Consider the following 22,673-nt stretch of genomic DNA (forward strand, 5'->3'; position numbering starts at 1 on the left):
GTGTAAGGGATACCTTTATTTTTTATTTGCATGTATATTTACCCAGCCAGCAAACTTATGTGGGGCCCAGATGGGTGGCACCTGGGCTATCTAACTGGGCCCCAGCCAGTTTTGTCCGCGGTTTCCATGAGGGCCCCACATGGGTCAGCCCAGATGAAACAATGAAATGAACTCTGCTCAGTATGCATACTACAGAGTGCTAAAAATAAGACTGAAGCAGCACTGCAGTTCATTTGATAATGAAGTGATTAATCTAGTACTGATTGAGCATTAGTGACGAACACCTGCTAAAGAAAAAAGAGACGAGCAGAAACACAACAACTACTATTGACTTCCAGCCACAGCCTGCAAAACAACTGCAAATAAAAGACATTAAATCTCTGAAGATCTCAGCAGAGGAGGATTACACAACTCCACAAACAGCATCACCAGCTTCACTCATTACTAACCAGACTGATGTTATTTCTGTCAGATTGTCTAGAGAAGCTCTTATTGAGAAATACAGAGGTTCAGATGTTGATGTTTTATTGAAAGTAAGAGTTTGGTTTGAAGTCACCATTATGGTGAATAACGTTTTCTTTAATAGAGCCCTTGACTCTTATGCTACTCTACGTGCTTGTTTTTTTTGCCGCAATGTATTTAGAAAACATGTTGTGTGCAAAGACAGTTAGACTCAAAGATTATCAGCTGATAATAGTTGTTCATTGATAGTAGTATAGATTTTAACATTATAAAGCAGTCTTTCTCATCAAGCTCATCACTGTTTGGAAATGGCTTATGATCAACAGGTTAAATTTTCAAATTACTAATCCTGAAACAAACTAAATTCTGAATTTGGGTATCTAACCGTCAACTCTTTCAGACACACAGACATCAAGAATCAGTGTACGAATCTCAACAACGGTGACACAATTCATGCTGTAATGCATGCTGGGAACCATGGTTGACTTTTGTGTGCTGCACCCAGAATGCATTGCAGCATGTTGTTGAGATTCATACACTGATTCTTGATGTCTGTGTGTTTGTGAGGCAGGAGCTCAAAGCATTTTGTGAAAAATATATTTTAATATTCTTCTGCATTGTTGAATGTGTACATTTACACTCAGATGTCAAGTGTCATTAATGTGAAGTTATTATCACATCATCTGTACCATTAGAAATCAGTCTCTAGAATCAGACCGTTACTTGATGATTATATCTTCATCATCACAGTTTTTCTTGCTTGTCTTGCCATACAAACACAGCTAAAGCAGCCAGAGAAAAACTAATGTTAAAACTTTAAGGGCCAACCACCCAACTAAAACAAACGTTATTCTCCATAATGGTGACAAATATACTTTTCAATAAAACCAACATCTGTACCTCTGTAATTCTCAAAAACTTTTGTAGAAGTCTGACAGAAATAAAGTCAGTCTGGTTAGTAATAATGATGCTAGTAATGCTGTTTGTGGAGTTGTTTAATCCTCCTCTGCTGAGATCTTCAGAGATTTAATGTCTTTTATTTGCAGTTGTTTTGCAGGCTGTGGCTGGAAGTCAATAGTAGTTGTTGTGTTTCTGCTCGTCTCTTTTTTCTTTAGCAGGTGTTCGTCACTAATGCTCAATCAGTACTAGATTAATCACTTAATTATCAAATGAACTGCAGTGCTGCTTCAGTCTTATTTTTATCACTCTGTAGTATGCATACTGAGCAGAGTTCATTTCATTGTTTCATCTGGGCTGACCCATGTGGGGCCCTCATGGAAACCGCGGACAAAACTGGCTGGGGCCCAGTTAGATAGCCCAGGTGCCACCCATCTGGGCCCCACATAAGATTGTTGGCTGGGTATCTATTTGTATTTGTCTTTTAATCTCCCTCTGTGTGTCCCTCAGAGCCCCCTCATCCTGATTTCTATATGCCTTTCTTTTCTTGTATATAAGGGTCTTTAAGTTTTTAGACACCCAGGGTTTGTCATTAAGGTATACCTTAAAAGTTTTAGTGGGAATAACAGAATCCATGCAAAAATTTATATAATCAGTAACTGTTCAACCTGTTCATTAATTTCACCTATACTAAAAATATCCCACTCTGTACATTCAAAACACCCCTGCAGAGCCATTATACTGTCATCGTCCCATACTTTAACAGACTTTTCCTGAGGCTTCTCCCTTTCGAGTAGCCTTTGGTAGACAAGACGAAGATAGACCACACTGTGATCAGACGCTCCCAATGGTGGGAGAATCGACGAGATAGAAGCATTTTTAACAGTTCTGTAGCACATATCCAGAATCTTTTTCCTTCTTGTAGGGCAATCAACATATTGATAATATGTGCACAAACTCTTCTTCGCATCACAGTTATTAAAATCACCCATGATAAGCTTTGGAGCATCGGGAGAAATTGTTTCAAGTCTCTGAGATAAATTATAAACAATCTCTTGGACTTTCTTAACATTTGCTTTAGGGTGGATTATATACCACAGTGATAAAAATTTGGGGAAACTCCCTTGGTAGATAATATGGTCGAAAGGAAACACATAGTAATTCAATGTCCGTAGTACACAAGCTCTCTCTGACCTTGACTGCGCGGCACCAATCCTCCCGAACAAGAAGACATACCCCACTTCCACGAGTCTTCCCGGTGATGTCAGGATCCCTATCGGTCCTAAACGATGCAAAGCCAGCAGGTTCCACCTCGCTGCAGATGACGTTGCTGTCCAGCCATGTCTCAGTAATTGCCAGGACACAGGAACTTCGATACTCATGTAGCGAATATTAGCTGATAATTCATAAATTTTTGGTCGCAGAGATTGCGCATTAATGAGAAGGGTTGTAGTCAGGCAAAGTTTATTTTTATCTCTCGGCTGTCTCAATCGGCGACGAAGGCCGCGTCCGCGTTTGCGCTTTATTTAGAATGTGCTTTAACGCCCCTCACATTTGATTTTAGATAGTTCGGGATCATATCCACTACTGTGGAACACTCCATCGAAACAGAGTTACGAAGCAATAGTAAGAACTCCCGGTTGTATCAAATTTCATTTACAGCAATGCCGCCAGTGGTGTGGTCAGAATTCAGTCCACAGGAAAGATAAATGTTGAGGAACCTCATCAACACTCCAATCAAACTTCATGCTGCATAATCCATGATTAAAAACAACCTCAATAAATAAAAAAAAAGTTTTGATTAATTAAAATATTTTTGCCACGTGAAAAAACGGCAAAAAGCAGAGCGAGAAACACCGCGGGGCAGCCACAGAGCAGCGCCACCGGGCACCAGCTGATGTCAAGTTCTGTATGCAAGCACAATGTGATTTATGCAGAGGTGTAAAGTCCAGGGGTCAGAAAGTAGAAGTCCTGCTATATGTTTATTCCATCCATGAACTCAGCAGTTGATTTCACCAGAGGAGGAACCAACCCACTGGGCAAAGTTACGTCTAGTGGACGTCTTTTTGTGTCTTTGCAGACGTTGAAAAGACGTCCACTGAGGAGCCAGAATGAAAGTTTTTATGACGTCTTTTTTTGACGTGTTCTGAGCGTCCGATATAGACGTTCATGGAACCTCAAATGTGGTCAAGTGGACATATTTTTAACATCATTTAAGGTTCATTTAGACACTATGTATACTGTTTCTGGACCAAATAAACACTCTCAGGATGCATTAGATTTAAACTCGTGTTATTTCAATGTAATTTACATTTGTAATTGCAAAGCAACTCACAGACATTGTGTTTGTCCAAAAATCAACTTCAATGAAACAGTGTTTAATTAAATGATCAAATAACTAATGATTAAGCATTTGGAAAAATCAACTGCAAATCAAAGACAATAAATCTCTCAAGATCTCAGCAGAGGAGGATCAAACATCTCCACAAATAGCATCACCAGCTTCACTCATTAGATTGACTTTATTTCTATCAGACATCTATAGCTTTTATTGCTAATTTCCAGAGTTTTAGATGTTGGTATTTGTTTCATTTGAACTCACCATTGTGGTGGACAGTGTTTGCTTTAGTTGGGATCTTGGTCCTTGTACTTGTTGTATTTGCTTTTTATTGGCTGCCGTGACTGTGTCTTTGTAAAACACAACTGTTGTGGCAAAGGAAGCCAAAATGAAGCAAGGTCAGATATTATCAGCTTCTTTTTAATAATGGTAAAATCATCACAAATTGAGCGTCTGATGTTATTTTAAGTTTTGTTTTATATTTTATAGGCACCAAACCTTGTGAAGCTATACCAAGAACACTGAAATGATAGCTTATTGTGAAGACAGACAAAATGCATGTGCATGAGATATTTTGAGGAAACACATCATGTGGTCACATAGAGATCAAGATTTTGCACATGAATCACAACAACGGTGACAATCAAAGCAAACAAAAACTTCATGCTGCAATGCATGATGGGTAGTTCATAGAACAAACTCATCCTTAATTCCTGAGTTTTCTTGTTTTGATTGTCACCGTTGTTGTGATTCATGTGCAAAATCTTGATGTCTGTGTGTGACTACATGATGAGCTGGCTCAATTTTTGTGTACATGCTTTTCTTCCATAAATTTGTCCATAACAGCTAAAACACAACATTAGAGATTAATTTTGTTACAATTTTTTCATCATTAACAGGAAAATATTAACACTTGACTTCAGTTTTCTCTGCCACAACAATCGTGCTTTTACAAACACACTGTTACAGGGGCAAAAAAAAAGCTAACACGAGAAGTACGAGGACCAAGATCCCAACTAATGCAAACACTGTCCACCACAATGGTGAGTTCAAATGAAACAAATACCAGCATCTAAAACTCTGGAAATTAGCAATAAAAGCTATAGATGTCTGACAGAAATAGAGTCAATCTAATGAGTGAAGCTGGTGACGCTTCATCAAATAACTGGAGATGTGGAGATGTTTGATCCTCCTCTGCTGAGATCTTGAGAGATTTATTGTCTTTGATTTGCAGTTGATTTTTCCAAATGCTTAATCATTAGTTATTTGATCATTTAATTAAACACTGTTTCATTGAAGTTGATTTTTGGACAAACACAATGTCTGTGAGTTGCTTTGCAATTACAAATGTAAATTACATTGAAATAACACGAGTTTAAATCTAATGCATCCTGAGAGTGTTTATTTGGTCCAGAAACAGTATACATTGTGTCTAAATGAACCTTAAATGATGTTAAAAATATGTCCACTTGACCACATTTGAGGTTCCATGAACGCTCATATCGGACGCTCAGAACACGCCAAAAAGACGTCATAAAACTTTCATTCTGGCTCCTCAGTGGACGTCTTTTCAATGTCTGCAAAGACTTCAAAAAGACGTCCACTGGACCTAACTTTGCCCAGTGGGAAGTCATTCCTTTCAAGTCACAAACGAGTCTCGAGTCAAATCCCACATCCTCAAAGAGTTCAAGTTAATGAGATAATTAAGTGACTAATTAAATGATGATTGTGCATTAGTGATGAACACCTGCTGTTAAAAATCAACAGCACTAAAGAAAAGAGAAACACAAGAAACTACAACTGACTTTTTGTCATAAAAACACAAATGACAAAAAGCCTGAGCTGATACAGATCTTTCCCCACCCACCCCTGAGATATGTCATAGTCATCAGCACTTTCTCCCTCCGAAAAATTTTATAAGTTGGAAATATTTTCCTCAGCTTCCATGCACATGGTGTATATTATATCTTGATAATCTGTACCTCTTTATGTTCTTTACTCAGTTTTGTAGGAATCCTGTAACGTGCAAACCTCTGGTGCCACATTGGCCACTCCATAAGGTGAATAAAGTTGAAATTTTCCAGCGGGTTGAACTTTGACGTCTTTACTCTTCTGACTGTGTCATGTCTGGTATGTATGTCTAAGGCATTATTTACATTTTATTGATGAACACACCAAACCAGGAACTGCTTACATCCACTTATATTTTTCTTTTTCTGTCTCTTTTTCAGCTTGCTTTGCTCCCCGTACAGCTCCCCTAATGGGTTGGAAAAAAGGAGACACCTCTCAGGTAATATGCAATACCCTATGTCTGTTCTGAGACGGTGATACACAAATGTGGACATTTTTGCATTCAAGCATTTCATACAGTTGGCTTAAGAATCATAAATATGAACACACAAACACTCAAAAAAAAAACTTTAAATCCGTCCCTTGGGTCAAAACGACCTGAAACTGATTTTCAAAGATTTTTAAAAAATCGAGCGTTGATTGTTATGATCCGAGACTTCATGACATTTGTCACACTTTCCCTGGGAACACACACTAAAAATTGGAGTGGATTCGAAGATGTTAAGATGGGTGTGAAAAAAAAAGTTACAAAAGTGGTCAATTTGACCCAGAGCCAAAAAAGACTAGAAAAGACTAGAATTTATGAAAAAACTGCGTTTTTTTTTTTACACAGTTCAATTTAAGTGATGAGGTGAAGACCAATGATTTGATATAATTTTTATATTTTTAAATTTATCTTTTATATGTATTACATATTTATGAAAATGTATGGATATGCATGTGTTTGGATTAAAATACAGTATAAATTCAATGCACACAGACTGGAGTAGTTTAAGTCTTTGGTTCTTTTAATTTTGATTATTTTCGCTCACATTTAACAAAAACCCACCAATTCATTATCTCAACAAATTAGAATATGATGACATGCTAATCAGCTAAGCAACTCAAAACACCTGCAAAGGTTTCCTGAGCCTTCAAAGTGGTCTTTCAGTTTAGTTCACTAGGCTACACAATCACGGGGAAGACTACTGATCTGACAGTTGCCCAGAAGACAATCATTGACACCCTTCACAAGGAGGGTAAGCCACAAACATTCATTGCCAAAGAAGCTGGCTGTTCACAGAGTACCGTATCCAAGCATGTTAACAAAAAGTTAAGTGGAAGGAAAAAGTGTGGAAGAAAAAGATGCACAACCAACCGAGAGAACCGCAATCTTATGAGGATTGTTAAGCAAAATCAATTCAAGAATTTGGGTGAACTGCAAGGAATGGACTGAGGCTGGGGTCAAGGCATCAAGAGCCACCACACACAGACGTGTCGAGGAATTTGGCTACAGTTGTCGTATTCCTCTTGTAAAGCCACTCCTGAACCACAGACAACGTCAGAGGCATCTTACCTGGACTAAGGAGAAAAAGAACTGGACTGTTGCCCAGTGGTTCAAAGTCCTCTTTTCAGATGAGAGCATGTTATGTATTTCATTTGGAAACCAAGGTCCTAGAGTCTGGAGGAAGGGTGGAGAAGCTCATAAGTCCAGTGTTAAGTTTCCACAGTCTGTGATGATTTGGGGTGCAATGTTATCTGCTGGTGTTGGTCCATTGTGTTTTTTGAAAACCAAAGTCACTGCATCTGTTTACCAATAAATTTTGGAGCACTTCATGCTTCCTTCTGCTGACCATCTTTTTGAAGATGCTGATTTCATTTTCCAGCAGGATTTGGCAATTACAAATACTGTAGCAATTAAACTCACACAGACATCAAGAATCAGCTTATGAACCTCAACAATGGTGACCATTAAAAAAAATAAAAAATTAATGCTGCAATGCATGCTGGGTACTAGCATAGTACAAAACTCATCCTTGGCTCCCAGCATGCATTGCTGCATGTTTTTTTTTATTTTATTTTTTTAATGGTCACCATTGTTGAGGTTCTCAAGCTGATTCTTGATGTCTGTGTGAGTCTAGTCAATGCGACATTCACTTAATCAGAGACTAGACACACAATGAATCTACGTTTACTCTCAATGAGATCAGTTCACTTACAGATGATTGTCATTATAAACATCTAATAACCAACTGCTGATAGTTATATGCTTTCGAGTTGTAATAAATATGTTTGAAGAACACATGGTTACAACAGCTGGGGAAAAAAACTAACACAGAAGTCAAGGGTCAAGAGCCCAACTAAAGCAGACACTGATCTCTAACATGGTTACTTCAATTGAAACAATAAATAAACATCTAAACCTTCTAAACATCTAAATAAATAAACATCTAAAAGATCTTCTGTAGATGTCTGAAAGAAATAAAGTCAGTCTGGTTATTAATAAGTGGAGCTGGTGATGCTGTTTGTGGGGTTGTTTAATCAGATCTTGAGATTTAATGTATTTTATTTCAGTTGATTTCATCTAAGCATGTGTCTAAAGTCAGTTGTTGTTCTTGTGTTTCTCTTTCTGTCAGTGATTCTGTTTGTTAATAGCAGGTGTTCATCACTAATGCTCAATCAGCACTTAATTAATCACTTAATTACTTAACTGCAATGTATATCTTATTTTAGTGAACTCAACTGAAATAAGTTCAGTGCACTCATAATTGTTAGTTTTAAAAACTTAAATGTTTTAAGGCAATAAGTTTCCTCAAATGGTTTGAGTTAACCTAACTTGGGTTTTTAAGGCAATTGGTTTACTCAAAGGTTTGAGTTACCGTGACTTTTTGGGCATATATCTTATTTAGTGAACTCATCTGATATAAGTTCAGAGTACTCATAAGTATTAGTTTTAAAAAACTTAAATGTTTTAAGACAATAAGTTTCCTCAAACGGTTTGAGTTAACCTAACTTGTAAGGTTTTTAAGCCAATCGGTTTACTCAAACGGTTTGAGTTACCCTAACTGTTTGGTTTTACAGTGACTGAAAGCTAAATGAAGCCTCAAGTTGGTGTAGTTTTCAAGATTTCACTTTTTGAGCTCAGTTGAGAATCTCCATAGGGTTTAATAGGCCCATCTAGTGGCTGAAACTATAAATGAAAAAATCATTTTTCCAAGCCAGAGGGCCTCCGAGACACTCAGTGACCCAGTGGATAATGATGTTTAAAGTACAAATTGTGTATTTGTTTTTTTGTTGAAATTATGTATGCAAATATGTTATGTTGCATTAGAAAATCAAGAATTTAAGGAAAATAAAATAAAAAATCACCAAAAATACTAACAAAACCTACATAACTAGAAAAAACAAATTGTAACGTTGAGGGTCTTCGGGTCAATTTGACCCGCGAGGGACACTTTATAGGTTCGGGAGGGATGGATGAGGGTTAAACTAACTTAATTCAATTATGGACAGTGGTCCCATACAACAGAAGCATGTTATCTCTACTCAAAAACTGTAGGATGAACTAAATTGAATTAAGTAAACTCAGTTAACTTAATTGAATCAAGTTATTTGGACATGGTTGTTTAAGTTCATCCTACCTGAAGTATCCGAGCATGGATACCATTATTTGCATTATTATTTGCACAGAGACTACGGAAATATCTTCATCTGCGCTGTATATATTCTGCCCTGTGGGGATGCATCAAAAGCGGCTTCAAGGATAGCTGATTGTGTCCATAAGCAATTACAGAACAAACCGGATGCACCGATATTTGTATTAGGAGATTTCAATCATTGTAAGATGGACTATGCTCTCCCAGGGTTTCAGCAGTATGTTTGTAGTGGTACATGGAAAAATAAAATATTAGATAAATGTTATGGTAACATCAAAGAAGCATATGTAGCCAAGATTAGGCCTTCTCTTTCAAATTCGGACCATTATTCCATCCAGTTAATTAACAGGTCTACTTTTAGGAAGAGTAAACCTTTTTTAAGGACAGTTAATGTGTGGCAGGATACTACAAAAGAGGAGTTGAGTGGTTGTATTCTGGCTACAAATTGGGACGTTTTTATCAAGATGACAATATTGACATAATTGCAGAAGTGATTACAGGGTATATTCAGTTTTGTGTTGATACTGTGGTCCCAAAAAAGACCATTAAGATTTATCCAAATAACAAGGAATATATTACCCCTAAGATCAAGCAATATATTTGGAGGAGAAATCAAGCTTTTAAAGATTTTATATGACCTATACCCGTGTTGTAACACAAATAAATGAAAGACTATCTATTTTCCCCTTACTGACAAAGAAATGCTTAGTTTTTGGTTCATTAAAACTCACGAAACTTTTATTAACAATACGACTAAGATTATATACTGTATCCGCGTTAAAACAAACTTTTTCCCCATTAAAATGAACGCTCAGTTTGTGGTCTGTTATTACTTTAGTAAAAAGTAAAAGTTCTGCGTGTTTGCCAGATGTATTTTTTGTATGATCCTGTCAGTCTTGTGCTGTGGCTCGTGCTGTACGAAGCAGACGCTTGTCTGCTGCCCAACTCAACTCAACTCTAACCTATTATATAAAAATCAGTGGATTAAGCCTTAAGAATGTTGTTTATCTACTTAGTTATTTATCAACATGTTAAGCCTTGTAAGGTCCACGAATTTGGTCCAAGGACGGTATCCAATCGTGGGTGAAGGTTTCCTGCGTGTTCGGTCTTTTCAGCGCGCAAAGTTATTCAATCTAGGTTAACTTCAAATCTGACTCCATTTTTATTAACTAATCTGACTCCATTTAATTATAACCTCGAATTTAGGTTGGAATGCAAATTGGTTGTTTGTCTATTTCTAATTAGTATTCTTTTGATGTTTGATTATTCTAGTGACTCTTTACTTTATATTTACTCGTTCATTCTGGTGCTCATGTCGTTAACAAGGATACAACGTATTCTACTAGAGTCAATAATTACAGAGTAAAACAGAATAAGATCAAATGTAACAATTTATTATCAGTCAGGTAAATATGTATTGTGTCAATTACATAGCCAATTCAGAAATATCAAATCATATCAATACAAAACATCAAATTCTCAAAGATAAATCTATGAGTAAAAGATGCATACCTGACTTTATAGAAATACATAGTGTGAAGTCTAGAGACACACCACACTACGGGCTTCTGGCTACAGAAAAACGCCCCGATCCTTTTGCAACACTTCTTTAAGTACCCCAGACCAAGAACAACATCCCCCGAGATGGAGACAGGAGCTAATGATTGGAATTTGCATTGACCGAGTTAACACCTTTTGGGACAAAAGGTAATTTTGCATAGAAACCACTGGAAACTGACCCGCCCTCTACAGTATGCAAAATATCTCTAAACTCTTAGGATCTGGATTACCTCTTAGTTTACTTCTTGTAAGAATGAGCCCATTGTACCAGACACCCTGAGACAATTCAAATGATACCGAACATGACTGTAAATATCACTTGCATTAATGTAGAACATTACAATCTGCTATTGACCATTTTGAGCAGAGTGGAGGGAAGGATGGGTGAGGGAAGGAAGGGATGAAAAGGAACTGATGCATATGTGAGAGGCGTTTTCCTGCATCTTCTCTCAGTGGGATGTGGAGACAGATGTCTGTATGTTAATACACCGTGTTGGTGTTGTCCATCTCAGAAGTTCAAAGTGTCTGAGGTTCTGTAATTCTTACAGTTTCCTCCCTTTGACCACGTGGGTCAATTCCAGATGATTCCCAAAGAGGTCACTTGTCAGACACTTGTTGTGGTCCTTGTGATGTAGTATTTGCAGTTGTAGAAGCCTTTAGAAAGGCCTTTGTTTACACCAGTCTCAGCAGGTGCATGTAGCTTGATTTCAGCAGGTGGATGAATGGGTTCAGGGTTTCACATGTCTGGTTGAGAACAACCCGTGTGCATAGTTCATTGAATCAATCCAGGCCTTTTATTGCTTGATGAGTCATTCCATCATGGAGAAACTTCTGTCTCTAGTGACACCTTCCCTAGGACTTTCTTGCCTCTTTTGTTGAATCTTGTCACCTCCAATTGTACAGATTGCTGGGCAGACTCCAACAGGTGAAGGGTTCTCGCTGGTTACACACTGCTTTGTGTGAGACACTTAAACAGCATCTTAATGGCTCAATGATTGAACAGTGATGAACTTGATGTTATTGAAAATGAGAAGAAAGCTGTGAGATTTGGCACAAGAACATATAACAAAGCAAAAAACATAAGGTAGGTTCATGTCAACAAGTGCGAATGGTATATTGGGTCTCAGGTGTCTTTTGAGGTCTCATTTCATAAGGTGGTCCCATTTTAAAACAGCCAATTCCTCACTACCACTCTGATGGATTTTAATGGTAGTGGAATTAAAGAATGCTTGGTCTGAGTGGCTTAAATGAAAAGTAGCAAAAGGTCAGTGTAACTTACATATTATAAAGACGGTATGCATCATTAAAACATGACAATAATAATAATATTAAATATTCAATTACAATTATAAAGGTATAGACATATATATATATATATATATATATATATATATATATATATATATATAGTTCTCCAATGCAAGTCACCTAAGATTTCAAGGTAGTGATCTAAAGTGTGCTTAGGTTTTATACAAGAATGGAGATCCTGGATCCCTTGTAATAGTGTGTGTGTCATGCAAGCTATGTCACATTCGATGCCATAGTCAAATTGCACATTTTGTAGCTGATCAACAGAAGTGCCCGCACTTCATATTTAATCATTTTGATAATGTTTCTGTTATTAGTGATCTGTTGGGAAACCAGCGGCCCTCTGGTTTGCCAAGACATCCCAATAACCTTTTGAATTTTCATGGCAGATTTGCCTTGTTCATAATTTAACATCATCGATTTGTGATGGTAGCCATGCATATGTATATTATGTGCTTCCCATGAGATGACGTTTGTAAATAGCAATTATTATGTGTGTCTTTCTTTAGATTGTCATCATGGGATTAGCTCTACTGTCCTATGTGTGTGAAGCTATGTTGTTCTGTTAGTGTGAAGATGGACAATAGATCTTTAGTGGAGTACCACGTTTGGAATCTAAGCCATCACTGTCTTCTGTGATGCGTAGTGTTCAGACTGTTTAGTCTAGATGAGGTGATGATGCAATGGTGTGTGCTCTGTGCTCATGTCTGGGAGATGGGTGGAGTCTAATCTATAACAATCTGTGTTGCAAAAATTTAGTTCCAGTGCTAATCCGGAAGGCCATGTAGATATTTGTGTGGTAATGTACTATTGTGAGGTGTGAATGGCCTCTTGAAGAGTCGTTGCACCCATCTCCCGCAATTTCAGGTTATATTCTAACAATTCCGCTGTCCTAGCTTGATGTAGCTGGAATCAGGTGCTTTCCTGGTATCTCACTTTCAAGGAATTGCAGTGGTCAACCTGAGACAGAAACAAATACTGAGAGAACCCAGTTAATTTAGAGTATTTTTCACCTCCCTTTCATTATTTTTCTAGTAAATTTAGAAATTCAGTTGGTGTTTAACTGTGGAATATTAATGCTAACCAGTCCTTCTGATCAGATTAATTTTTTTTGGTTGGTGTTACCCAGTGAAGAATGAATTGGTTTGCTATCGCTTGTGCCACACTATTAAAATGAAAACACATCTCCTTCCTCTTGGCACTGGGTAGCATATCAATCTGCAACAAGATCTAAGTTGTCACAAATTGCATTCATGTGTTAATTCATTTGAATATGAAAAGGTGTTGAGGAGCTGAACAGGTTCAGAGCTGATGCAATGCATAGTCATTGTTTTTACGTGTCAAAGGCTTATTTATTTCATTTGGTCTTGCTGATAATTTTCATTGTTAAGACAATTGTGAAAACATTCTGTGGCCATATAGCAATTCTATGCTCCTGTACCTAGTTTAACTGCAGCTATGGAAAATAGCAGAGTGTACCACTCAGGAGACAAACAAATTTAACATAGATAGACACACATGCAACTTAAAATTGCTATGTAATTCCAGTATAGCAGTTATTCCAATTTCACACAAGACACACGGTCTAGTATGCATGTAGCATCTACAACCTTAAACCTAAGTATTTTTTCGCACACTTACAGTAAAGCAGTCATGTGTTTTTTAAAGAATAAACTCAACTAGTCTATGTGTATTATATGCGCACATTGCGTTTAGCACAATTACAAATTTGAAAATACAAACAGGATCATTGAAACTGGGATATTTACATGTTAAATTCATCGCTATTAAGCTGCTAACTCACTAGTAAGTGAAGTCAGTATCTGGATGCCTTGTATGAGCAATGCAGTTAACTCACTAAGAGTTTTACCTGAGGATGACTTGTTACATGTAAACAATTGATCTTTGCCTTTAGAAAGTGATATCCTATGTTTCAGAAAATAAGGTGGAGGTCTACCCCTTCCCAGTGACCAACATTTTTCCTCTGTATGGCCTATTTTGTGACAGGAACTACAAAACCTGCTGTCTTTTCCATTGGGTTGTCTGCTGTGTTCTCCTGGAGTTTGAGGTTTTTCATGACTCCCTAATGCTTCCTTTACACCATGCATTCTGGAACATGACTCTGTGCCATTATTGTGCTGCATCACCTTAAGAACTGAAACTGGCACGCTATCTTGAGCAGTGGCACATGCTTTCCCTGAACTCAAAGTTCTAGAGTCATCACAGCAAGTCACCTCTTCCAAGAAGTGGACATGCTTTTCAGTCTCATTTCTGTTAGAATAATTTGTGCTTTTCCCTTCTGTTAACCCCTGTGCAGATGCAATATTGAGGGCCTTTGATTTCCATCTGTTTTCTATCCTTGAACCCCAATCTACTATCGTTCTGAACGTGTTTTTGGCTGGATCTACTCCGTTTGACAATGCCTTTTGGACTGGAGTGCCAGCATTGTTCTTTATGAGTTGTAATAACGGTTCGTGATCACGGCTTGCATTTTCTAGACCGGAATGTTCTTTGTATGTCACCCACAGACGTTCAGCGTATGTTTCAAACGGTTCATTGCGTCCCTGTTTAATTTCTAGTATCCTGCTCCAATCTGCGGTCGTTGGTCCCCTCATATCTAGCAATGCTTGTTTTAATCGTTCATAGATACTTTCGTCGGTTTCATTATTATTTCGTTTGATTATGTCACCGGATTTCATCTCTGGGCTTAGTTTCGATCTTAGCTCTTCAGGGATCGTAAGGAGTGCTATTTACCACACATCTCTAGTTTCTAGTTTATACACTGTAGCTTGTAACATCAGTGTTTCCCAGTAGGGTTGGAATGGCCCTCTTTTGGGCATCATTCCCACAATCTGTTTGTGTTTTGTACACTCTTCGCATGTTAATGGGCGGCTAATTGTGGTTATTTCATCGTTAGCGTTAGTCATGGTTTTTAGTACAGCGACTCTGATTGATTTGGGTGGTCTTTCGCTGGGTTTTGCTCTTGCTTTGATCGGACTTCGCTGATTTTGTTCTTCATGTCTCTGAACGGGAGCTCGGTTACGAGTTTCTCTCCGTGTTCGACTCTCTAACGCAGCAACATCATCATCATCATCATCGCTATCACTGTTTTCCTCAGAATCAAAAGTTTCATCCAGTGCTGCTTTCTTAACTGCAGCCACTGGGAAGCCTGCATTATCACAGCAGTCTTCAAGGGCTGATACATAACTATTGCCGGCTTTGAGTTTCTTTTGAAGCGCATCTATTTTTCTCGCCATGTTTTCACTTTTTCTTGCCCAACCTTGTCTTTCGTATGTAAATGCCTCTGCCTGTGCTCTAAGCTTTTGTAATTCATCCGAACGTGCTTTCTCGATTTCTTTGATACTCTCTATTATGCGTTCATTTTCGCCAATGTTTCTAGGTCGTTTTTCGAAGCAAGTAGACGATGGCAGCTGTTGTTTTTATATTTTGATTTAGATGCCAATTTTTCTCCTTCGCCAAAAACCAAGATATGATTTCGTTGTTTTTCCATGTAATGTTCAACTTTACCGCTTAAATGAAGAAGGATATTTTTATATGCACAGCGTGAATTTCCATGATCTCCTGATCTGCAATGCTGCTATACTGTCCCTGAAAAGTCATGTTTCCCGGCTAATTTCTCCTCCCACCGGATTTCTACGGTCTCCGGTCTAATGATGGGTATGTCGACCCGTTCTAAAAATGTGTCTATATGTGAGATGCAAAAAGCTTTCCTTCAACACTTTTAATAAGTAAAAGGAGCGAACTTACCACAGCAGTTGTAGACAGGGAAGAAGGAGCTCAAGCCTCATATCCTCAGTGAGAATCAAACCGAAATTCGCGCTGGAAAGACGTCACTCGCCTAGGTAGGGAGATCACGGAGGCTGGTCACCACTGTAAGGTCCACGAATTTGGTCCAAGGACGGTATCCAATCGTGGGTGAAGGTTTCCTGCGTGTTCGGTCTTTTCAGCGCAGTTATTCAATCTAGGTTAACTTCAAATCTGACTCCATTTTTATTAACTAATCTGACTCCATTTAATTATAACCTTGAATTTAGGTTGAAATGCAAATTGGTTGTTTGTCTATTTCTAATTAGTATTCTTCTGATATTTGATTATTCTGGTGACTCTTTACTTTATATTTACTCGTTCATTCAGGTGCTCATGTCTCTAACAAGGATACAACATATTCTACTAGAGTCAATAATTACAGAGTAAAACAGAATAAGATCAAATGTAACAATTTATTATCAGTCAGGTAAATATGTATTATGTCAATTACATAGCCAATTCAGAGATATCAGATCATATCAATACAAAACATCGAATTCTCAAAGATAAATCTACGAGTAAAAGATGCATACCTGACTTTATAGAAATACATAGTGTGAAGTATAGAGACACACCACACTACGGGCTTCTGGCTACAGAAAACGCCCGATCCTTTTGCAACACTTCTTTAAGTACCCCAGAACAAGACCAACATCCCCGAGATGGAGACAGGAGCTAACGATTGAATTTGCATTGACGAGTTAACACCTTTTGGGACAAAAGGTAATTTTGCATAGAAACCACTGAAACTGACCCGCCCTCTACAGTGTGCAAAATATCTCTAAACTCTTAGGATCTGTATTACCTTTAGTTTACTTCTTGTAAGAATGAGCCCATTGTACCAGACACCCTGAGACAATTCAAATGATACCAAACATGACTGTTAATATCACTTGCATTAATGTAGAACATTACAATCTGCTATTGACCATTTTGAGCAGAGTGGAGGGAAGGATGGGTGAGGGGAAGGAAGGGGTTGAAAATGCACTGATGCATATGTGAGAGAGGCGTTTTCCTGCATTTTCTCTCAGTGGGATGTGGAGACAGATGTCTGTATGTTAATACACCGTGTTGGTGTTGTCCATCTCAGAAGTTCAAAGTGTCTGAGGTTCTGTAATTCTTACAGCCTTGAGGGCTGTGCACACTCATAACATAAACCCTGGCTAAATACTACTTAGATTTACATTAATTACAGCAATCCTGTAATTCTACAGTATGAGACATGAAGTCTTCAGCATAATCCAAAGGATTTCTTAAAAATTGCTCATTTAGGCACACTCTGACATCAAGAATCAGCGTATGAATCTCAACAACGGTGATAAACAGCATATTCAGATAAACAGATCAACTCTGAACGTCACAAAACAAACTACTAAAAATATGCAATGCATGATGGGAGCTATTGATGAGTTTTGATTGGTGGTACCCAGAATGCACTGAAACATTTGATGGTTACCATTGTTGAGGTTCTCACACTGATACTTGATGTCTGTGTGTCTAGATGAGAGGCTTTTTTTTAATTATTATTATTAGATCAGAACAGCTCTGAAAAATCTGTTTATGCTGAAAATTTCAGATATTTTTCTCTTGGCTTGTTTTAACTGGAAACACAAGCTTTTGAATATGATGCCTGTATCATCTCTATGTAAACAACAAAAACATGAATTTCTGAAAAAGGTGACATTATGTGCATGCATATTACATTTTTGCGCAGTGTTTCTTGATCGCCAACTACTGGCCTGGCATGCATGCTATTCATTAGCATGGTGTTTTTTTTGCTAGTGAAACCAATATTTTTGTTTAAATTTTACTTAATTTGTTTGTGCTATTTTACTCATTTTGAATGGTTAATTTGTAAGCATCTCATTTGATTAATTCTAACTAATTTTTATGTGTTGAATTTAATTAATATTGCTTGTAATCAATTACAAGTAATCAGTTGACAATTATATTGAGTATATATAGTGTATCAATTTTTACAGCGTATATTGAAATACATTTAAATGATTATTCATTTGATCATGGTATTCATGACTATATATCATTTAAAAGAACAGGCTTTTAAGTTCATCAACAATATATACAAAACAAATGAAAAAAAAAAATGTTTTCTCATTTCTGCTTATTTCATTTCAAATTGAAAAACAAACTAACAAAATGTACACGGACCATGTACAATGGTGTTAAATCAAAATTAATTGTTTAAATAGATTGAACAGTATCGTAAAAAAAAAAAAAAATTGAGTAAAGTTGGCAAACTCAGAATTTAAAACAGAAGTGTTTGATAACCAGAGTTGATACGAGAGACACAGCTTCCATATAAACCTTATTATATTTTATCTCTGATATGCGTTACACATGCATGTGTTTTTGTCTTACAGTGCTCTTCAGAACACATCTTGAAAATGGAACAAATGAAAGGTTTGAATGTGGTGTTGCTGGGAAAAACCAGGGCTGGGATGAGTGCATCAGGAAACACAATACTTGGACGAGAAGCTTTTAAATCGAAGAAAAGCTCCAGATCTGTCACTCAAGATGTTGCTGTTGAATCTGGATCAGTTGGTGATATTCCACTCACTGTTTATGACACACCAGGATTATGTAACACATATATGAATGAAGAGGAGATTCAGAAGAAATATAAAGAGGTTCTTCAGAGATGTGAAACTGGTCGCTGTGTGTTTCTGCTGGTGATCAAAGCTGACAGTTTCACTGAAGAAGAGAGAAAAACATTGGAGAAGATTGAGGAGCTGCTGGGAGACGAGCGCCTGAAGAAAACCTGGATTCTCTTCACCAAAGGAGACGAACTGGAGGAAGAAAACATGACCATACAAGAATTTCTAGATGACACTGAACCACTGAAGAACCTTGTTCAGAAATATGATCAGAGATGCCACGTGCTCAACAACAAGAAGAGAGAACATACAAAACAAGTTCAAATGCTGTTTATAAAAGTACTTAAGCAATACTTTGACATACAGGGTGAGTCTTTTATATCAATTTTAAACAAATATATTGTACACAGCAAAATCCCCAGTGTTAAATTAACACTGCCAAGTGTCTATATGTGTCCACACTACAGAGTGTTAAAAGTTACACTGAAGCAGTGTTAAAGTTAATGAGGTAATTAAGAGATTCATTGAGTGATTGACCATTATTGAACACACCTGATGTTAAAAAGCAGAATCAACAAAGAAGAAAATCACAATTTTTAAGTCACCATTATAGTGGCCAGTGTTTACTTTAGTTGGACTCTTGACCCTTATCTTTTTAATATTAAATTTTGCTTGGCTGCTATAACTGATTTGTAACATCCAGAATTTTGCAAAGCGCAAAGTTCATCAGGTGGTGGTGATGGTGGTGATGATGATGGTTATGTTCTAGCATAATCATTATTTGACCTGCACTCATTTAGACTCGGAGTTGAATTTCCTTTATTGATTACAACAGCCATGTGAACAGCCAGTGAAATAATCTGTGTTTTTTTTTTTTTTTTACACATTTTGGAAGGATTTCTTACAAGCTGTTTTGATCCAAAAAAAAAAAAAATTCGAAAAAGTGTTTTTTTTGTAGGCACACACAGACATCAAGAATCAGCCTATGAATCTCAACAACGGTGACATACTGCAATGCATGATGGGAGCCATGGATGAGTTTTGATTGGCTTCAACATGTTTTTTTGATGGTCACCGTTGTTGTGATTCTCACACTTGTTCTTGTTGTTTGTGTGTCTAAATGAAAGATTTCCTTTTTTTAAGTTTTTGATCAAAATAAGTTTTAAAAGCATCTTTCTGATTATACTGAACGTCCCAGATCTTATGTTGTTCATAGTGTTGACATAACTAACAAATAAAACCTAACTCAGTTATTTAGATCACTACATGATGACTACGTCAAAACATAATCAGCACCTGATGAATTCTGCTTTTCGCTTCTCTAGCTGTTATAATTCAGTTACAGCAGCCAAACAATATGTAATACTAAAAACCCGTCATACCCGTCAAGAGCCCAACTAATGTAAACACTGACCACTACAATGGTTACTTAAAAATTTAGATTTTCTTATTTGTTGATTCTGCTTGTTAACATCAGGTGTCTTCAATAATGGTCAATCATCCCTCAATGAATCTCTTAATTACCTCATTAACTTTAACCCTCTGTAGTGTGGACACATATAGACACCCAGCAGTGTTAATTTAACACTGGGGATTTTGCTGTGTACACTTTTTAATCAAAATTCTTTGCAGTGGGTTTTGAAAATGGTATTATTGTTATTTTTTCTTCTTCTTCTTTATTACGTAGAAGAAGAAGTATCAGAGATACTGAAGCCGAATCCACTGAAGAGAAAAATAACAGAAAATGTTGAACCAGATGCTCCTGCTGACAGTCTCCCATCCAGACGGATTGTTCTTCTGGGTAAAAGTGGAGTTGGGAAGAGTGCAGCTGGAAACACAATCCTGGGACAGAAAGAGTTTAACTCTGTGATGAGCATGAGTTCAGTAACCCGTGACTGTTTAGCTGCTCACGCCACTGTTTCAGGCAGATCTATGTCTGTAGTCGATACTCCTGGATTATTCGACACAGAAATAAACCATGAACAGATAATGACAGAGATAGCCAGAAGTGTTTATATATCCAGTCCTGGACCGCACGCTTTTCTCATTGTGTTTCCTGTGAATATGAGATTCACTGAACATGAGCAGCAGATTCCTCAGATGATTGAGATGATGTTTGGTCAGGAGGTGTTAAAATACTCCTTCATTCTCTTCACTCATGGAGATCTGCTGGAAGATAAGTCAGTAGAGGAACTCCTTGAGAAGAACTGCAGATTAAGAGATCTAGTTCAGAAGTGTGGAGGCAGATATCACGTCTTCAACAATAAAGCTCAGAATAACAGAGAGCAGGCGAATGATCTCCTGCAGAAGATTGACTCAATGATAGAGCAGAATGGAGGAGGACACTACAGTAACCAGATGTTTGAAGATGCTCAGAGATTCAGACGAGAGGAAGAAGAGCAGAGAAAACAACAATTGGAGAAAAAAGTACAAGAGGAGATTGAGAAAGTGAGAAAGGAGACCGAGGAGAAAATCAGAGCAGAGATGGAAGCTAATTTAGAGAAAAAGAGTGAGGAAGAACAGAGAAAACAAAAGGAACAAAGAAAAGAGGAGATTAAGAGAGTGATGAAGGATGCAGAAGAAAGAATCAGAGCAGAGGAAACGTCTAAATCAGAGAGAGAAACAAACAGCCAGAGTGGATTTTTTAATTTTATTTCTGAGTACAAGAGTCATTTTCAAATGGCAGCTTTTGTTGCTGGTGGAGTCGTTATTGGAGCTTTGGTTTTAACTGGTGTTGGAGCTGCAGTTGGAGCTGGTGTTGGAGCTGTAGCAACAGCTGTTAGTGGTGGAGGAGCTACTGTTTCAGGTACTATTGCTGGAGCTACGCTTTCAGCTTCTGTTGGTGCAGCTGCTACTGGAGCTGCTGCTACTGGAGCTGTTGGTACTGGAGCTCTTGTTGGAGCTGGTATTGGAGGTTTAGCTGGGGCTGTTGCTGGAGGTGCTGCTGGAGCTTTTGTTGGAGTTGCTGCCAGTAAGGATACCAGATGAGCTGTCACTGTTGGTGCTCTAGTCTTTACTCAGAACTTGTGTAATGAATGATTTTATAGATACACATAAATGCATGCGGGAAAAAAAATCCAAATATTATGATTTGAATTTTCCTTTTGTTTACTTTTTGTTGTAACTGCTTCACAGACGTTGATTTTGATTGTGATACAAATATCAATTATTTAAACTGATCAGCCTTTCTGAAAAGCATCTTATGAGTTTTATTCGAGAGGTGACTGAGGGTCTGGTCCATATTCTAATCTGTATATTCATTTGTTATATCTGCTTTTACATTTAAGCTTGATTTTGTGGTTGTGGTAACAGAAAGAGAGACTATTTTGCTGAAATTCTATGTAATCTTGTATTTGTAGATAATAACTGAACTGCAAAAGTAAGACATGAGTCATCAGTTTAATGGCCATAGCAGTACATTTCCATTCCCCTTTCCTTGTTATATTAAAACTATAGGATATAAAGATATAAGGATACTCAAATGCAAACATACAGTTGTTTTACTTTTATTTTTTATTTTATATGCATTTATTCTTCATTTCTAATCATTTATCATTTTATTATTTCATTTAATCATTAATAATAAACATTTAAACTATTTATATGCTCATTTCATTCACCAATTAGTCATTTATGGATTAGGATTTGTGCTGATCAGACAAAGTATGACCACTGAAACATACTCTATTAAAATTATTCAATAAACCTCCTGTTTATTATCATCACTTTGTGTCCTTCTTCTGCTCTTTACTCAGGCAGCTTCTTGGCTGATAGAGTAATGTTAATACAGTTTTGAGTATACTGTCATAGCACGGTTGCAGAAGTTAGAAAATGCTAACAAATGTTTTTAAAAGTTTATGTGATCATGCCCTTGTTTTAAAAAATTCACCCTATTTACACATCCTTCAATTAATTTATTAATCATTTGTTCATGTTTTCGCAGTACCCAATCTAAAGTTGAAACTTCATTATTTGTAAATATTTCTAAACACTTATTAATCATTTAGTACCTTTATGAGCAGTTATCTCAATACCCATACCACCAAACCTGTCCCTAACCTTACCCATATCCCACCTCAATAGCAGCAAAAGTGTTTTGCAATACAATATGAACACAATAAGTACATTGTACCTATTTTTTGATGTAAGTACATAGTCGTTATGTCCACTTAATATAAA

The 22,673-nt window shown here is 37.2% G+C and overlaps 1 protein-coding gene across 1 annotated transcript in view; it reads left to right on the forward strand.

The window, feature by feature from the left end:
- Positions 1-22,219, forward strand: part of LOC131530863 (GTPase IMAP family member 8-like) — a 39,701-nt gene extending 17,482 nt beyond the window's left edge. The window contains exons 2-5 of the mRNA XM_058761348.1: positions 5,701-5,827; positions 5,929-5,987; positions 18,261-18,861; positions 20,182-22,219. Coding sequence (XP_058617331.1) covers positions 5,821-5,827; positions 5,929-5,987; positions 18,261-18,861; positions 20,182-21,482 — 1,968 coding nt within the window. The 5' untranslated portion in view covers positions 5,701-5,820 and the 3' untranslated portion in view covers positions 21,483-22,219. The remainder of the gene's footprint in view (positions 1-5,700; positions 5,828-5,928; positions 5,988-18,260; positions 18,862-20,181) is intronic.
- The last annotated feature ends 454 nt before the right edge of the window (positions 22,220-22,673 follow it).

The sequence above is a fragment of the Onychostoma macrolepis genome, chromosome 22, assembly GCF_012432095.1.
Source record: "Onychostoma macrolepis isolate SWU-2019 chromosome 22, ASM1243209v1, whole genome shotgun sequence".
Taxonomy (NCBI): domain Eukaryota; kingdom Metazoa; phylum Chordata; class Actinopteri; order Cypriniformes; family Cyprinidae; genus Onychostoma; species Onychostoma macrolepis.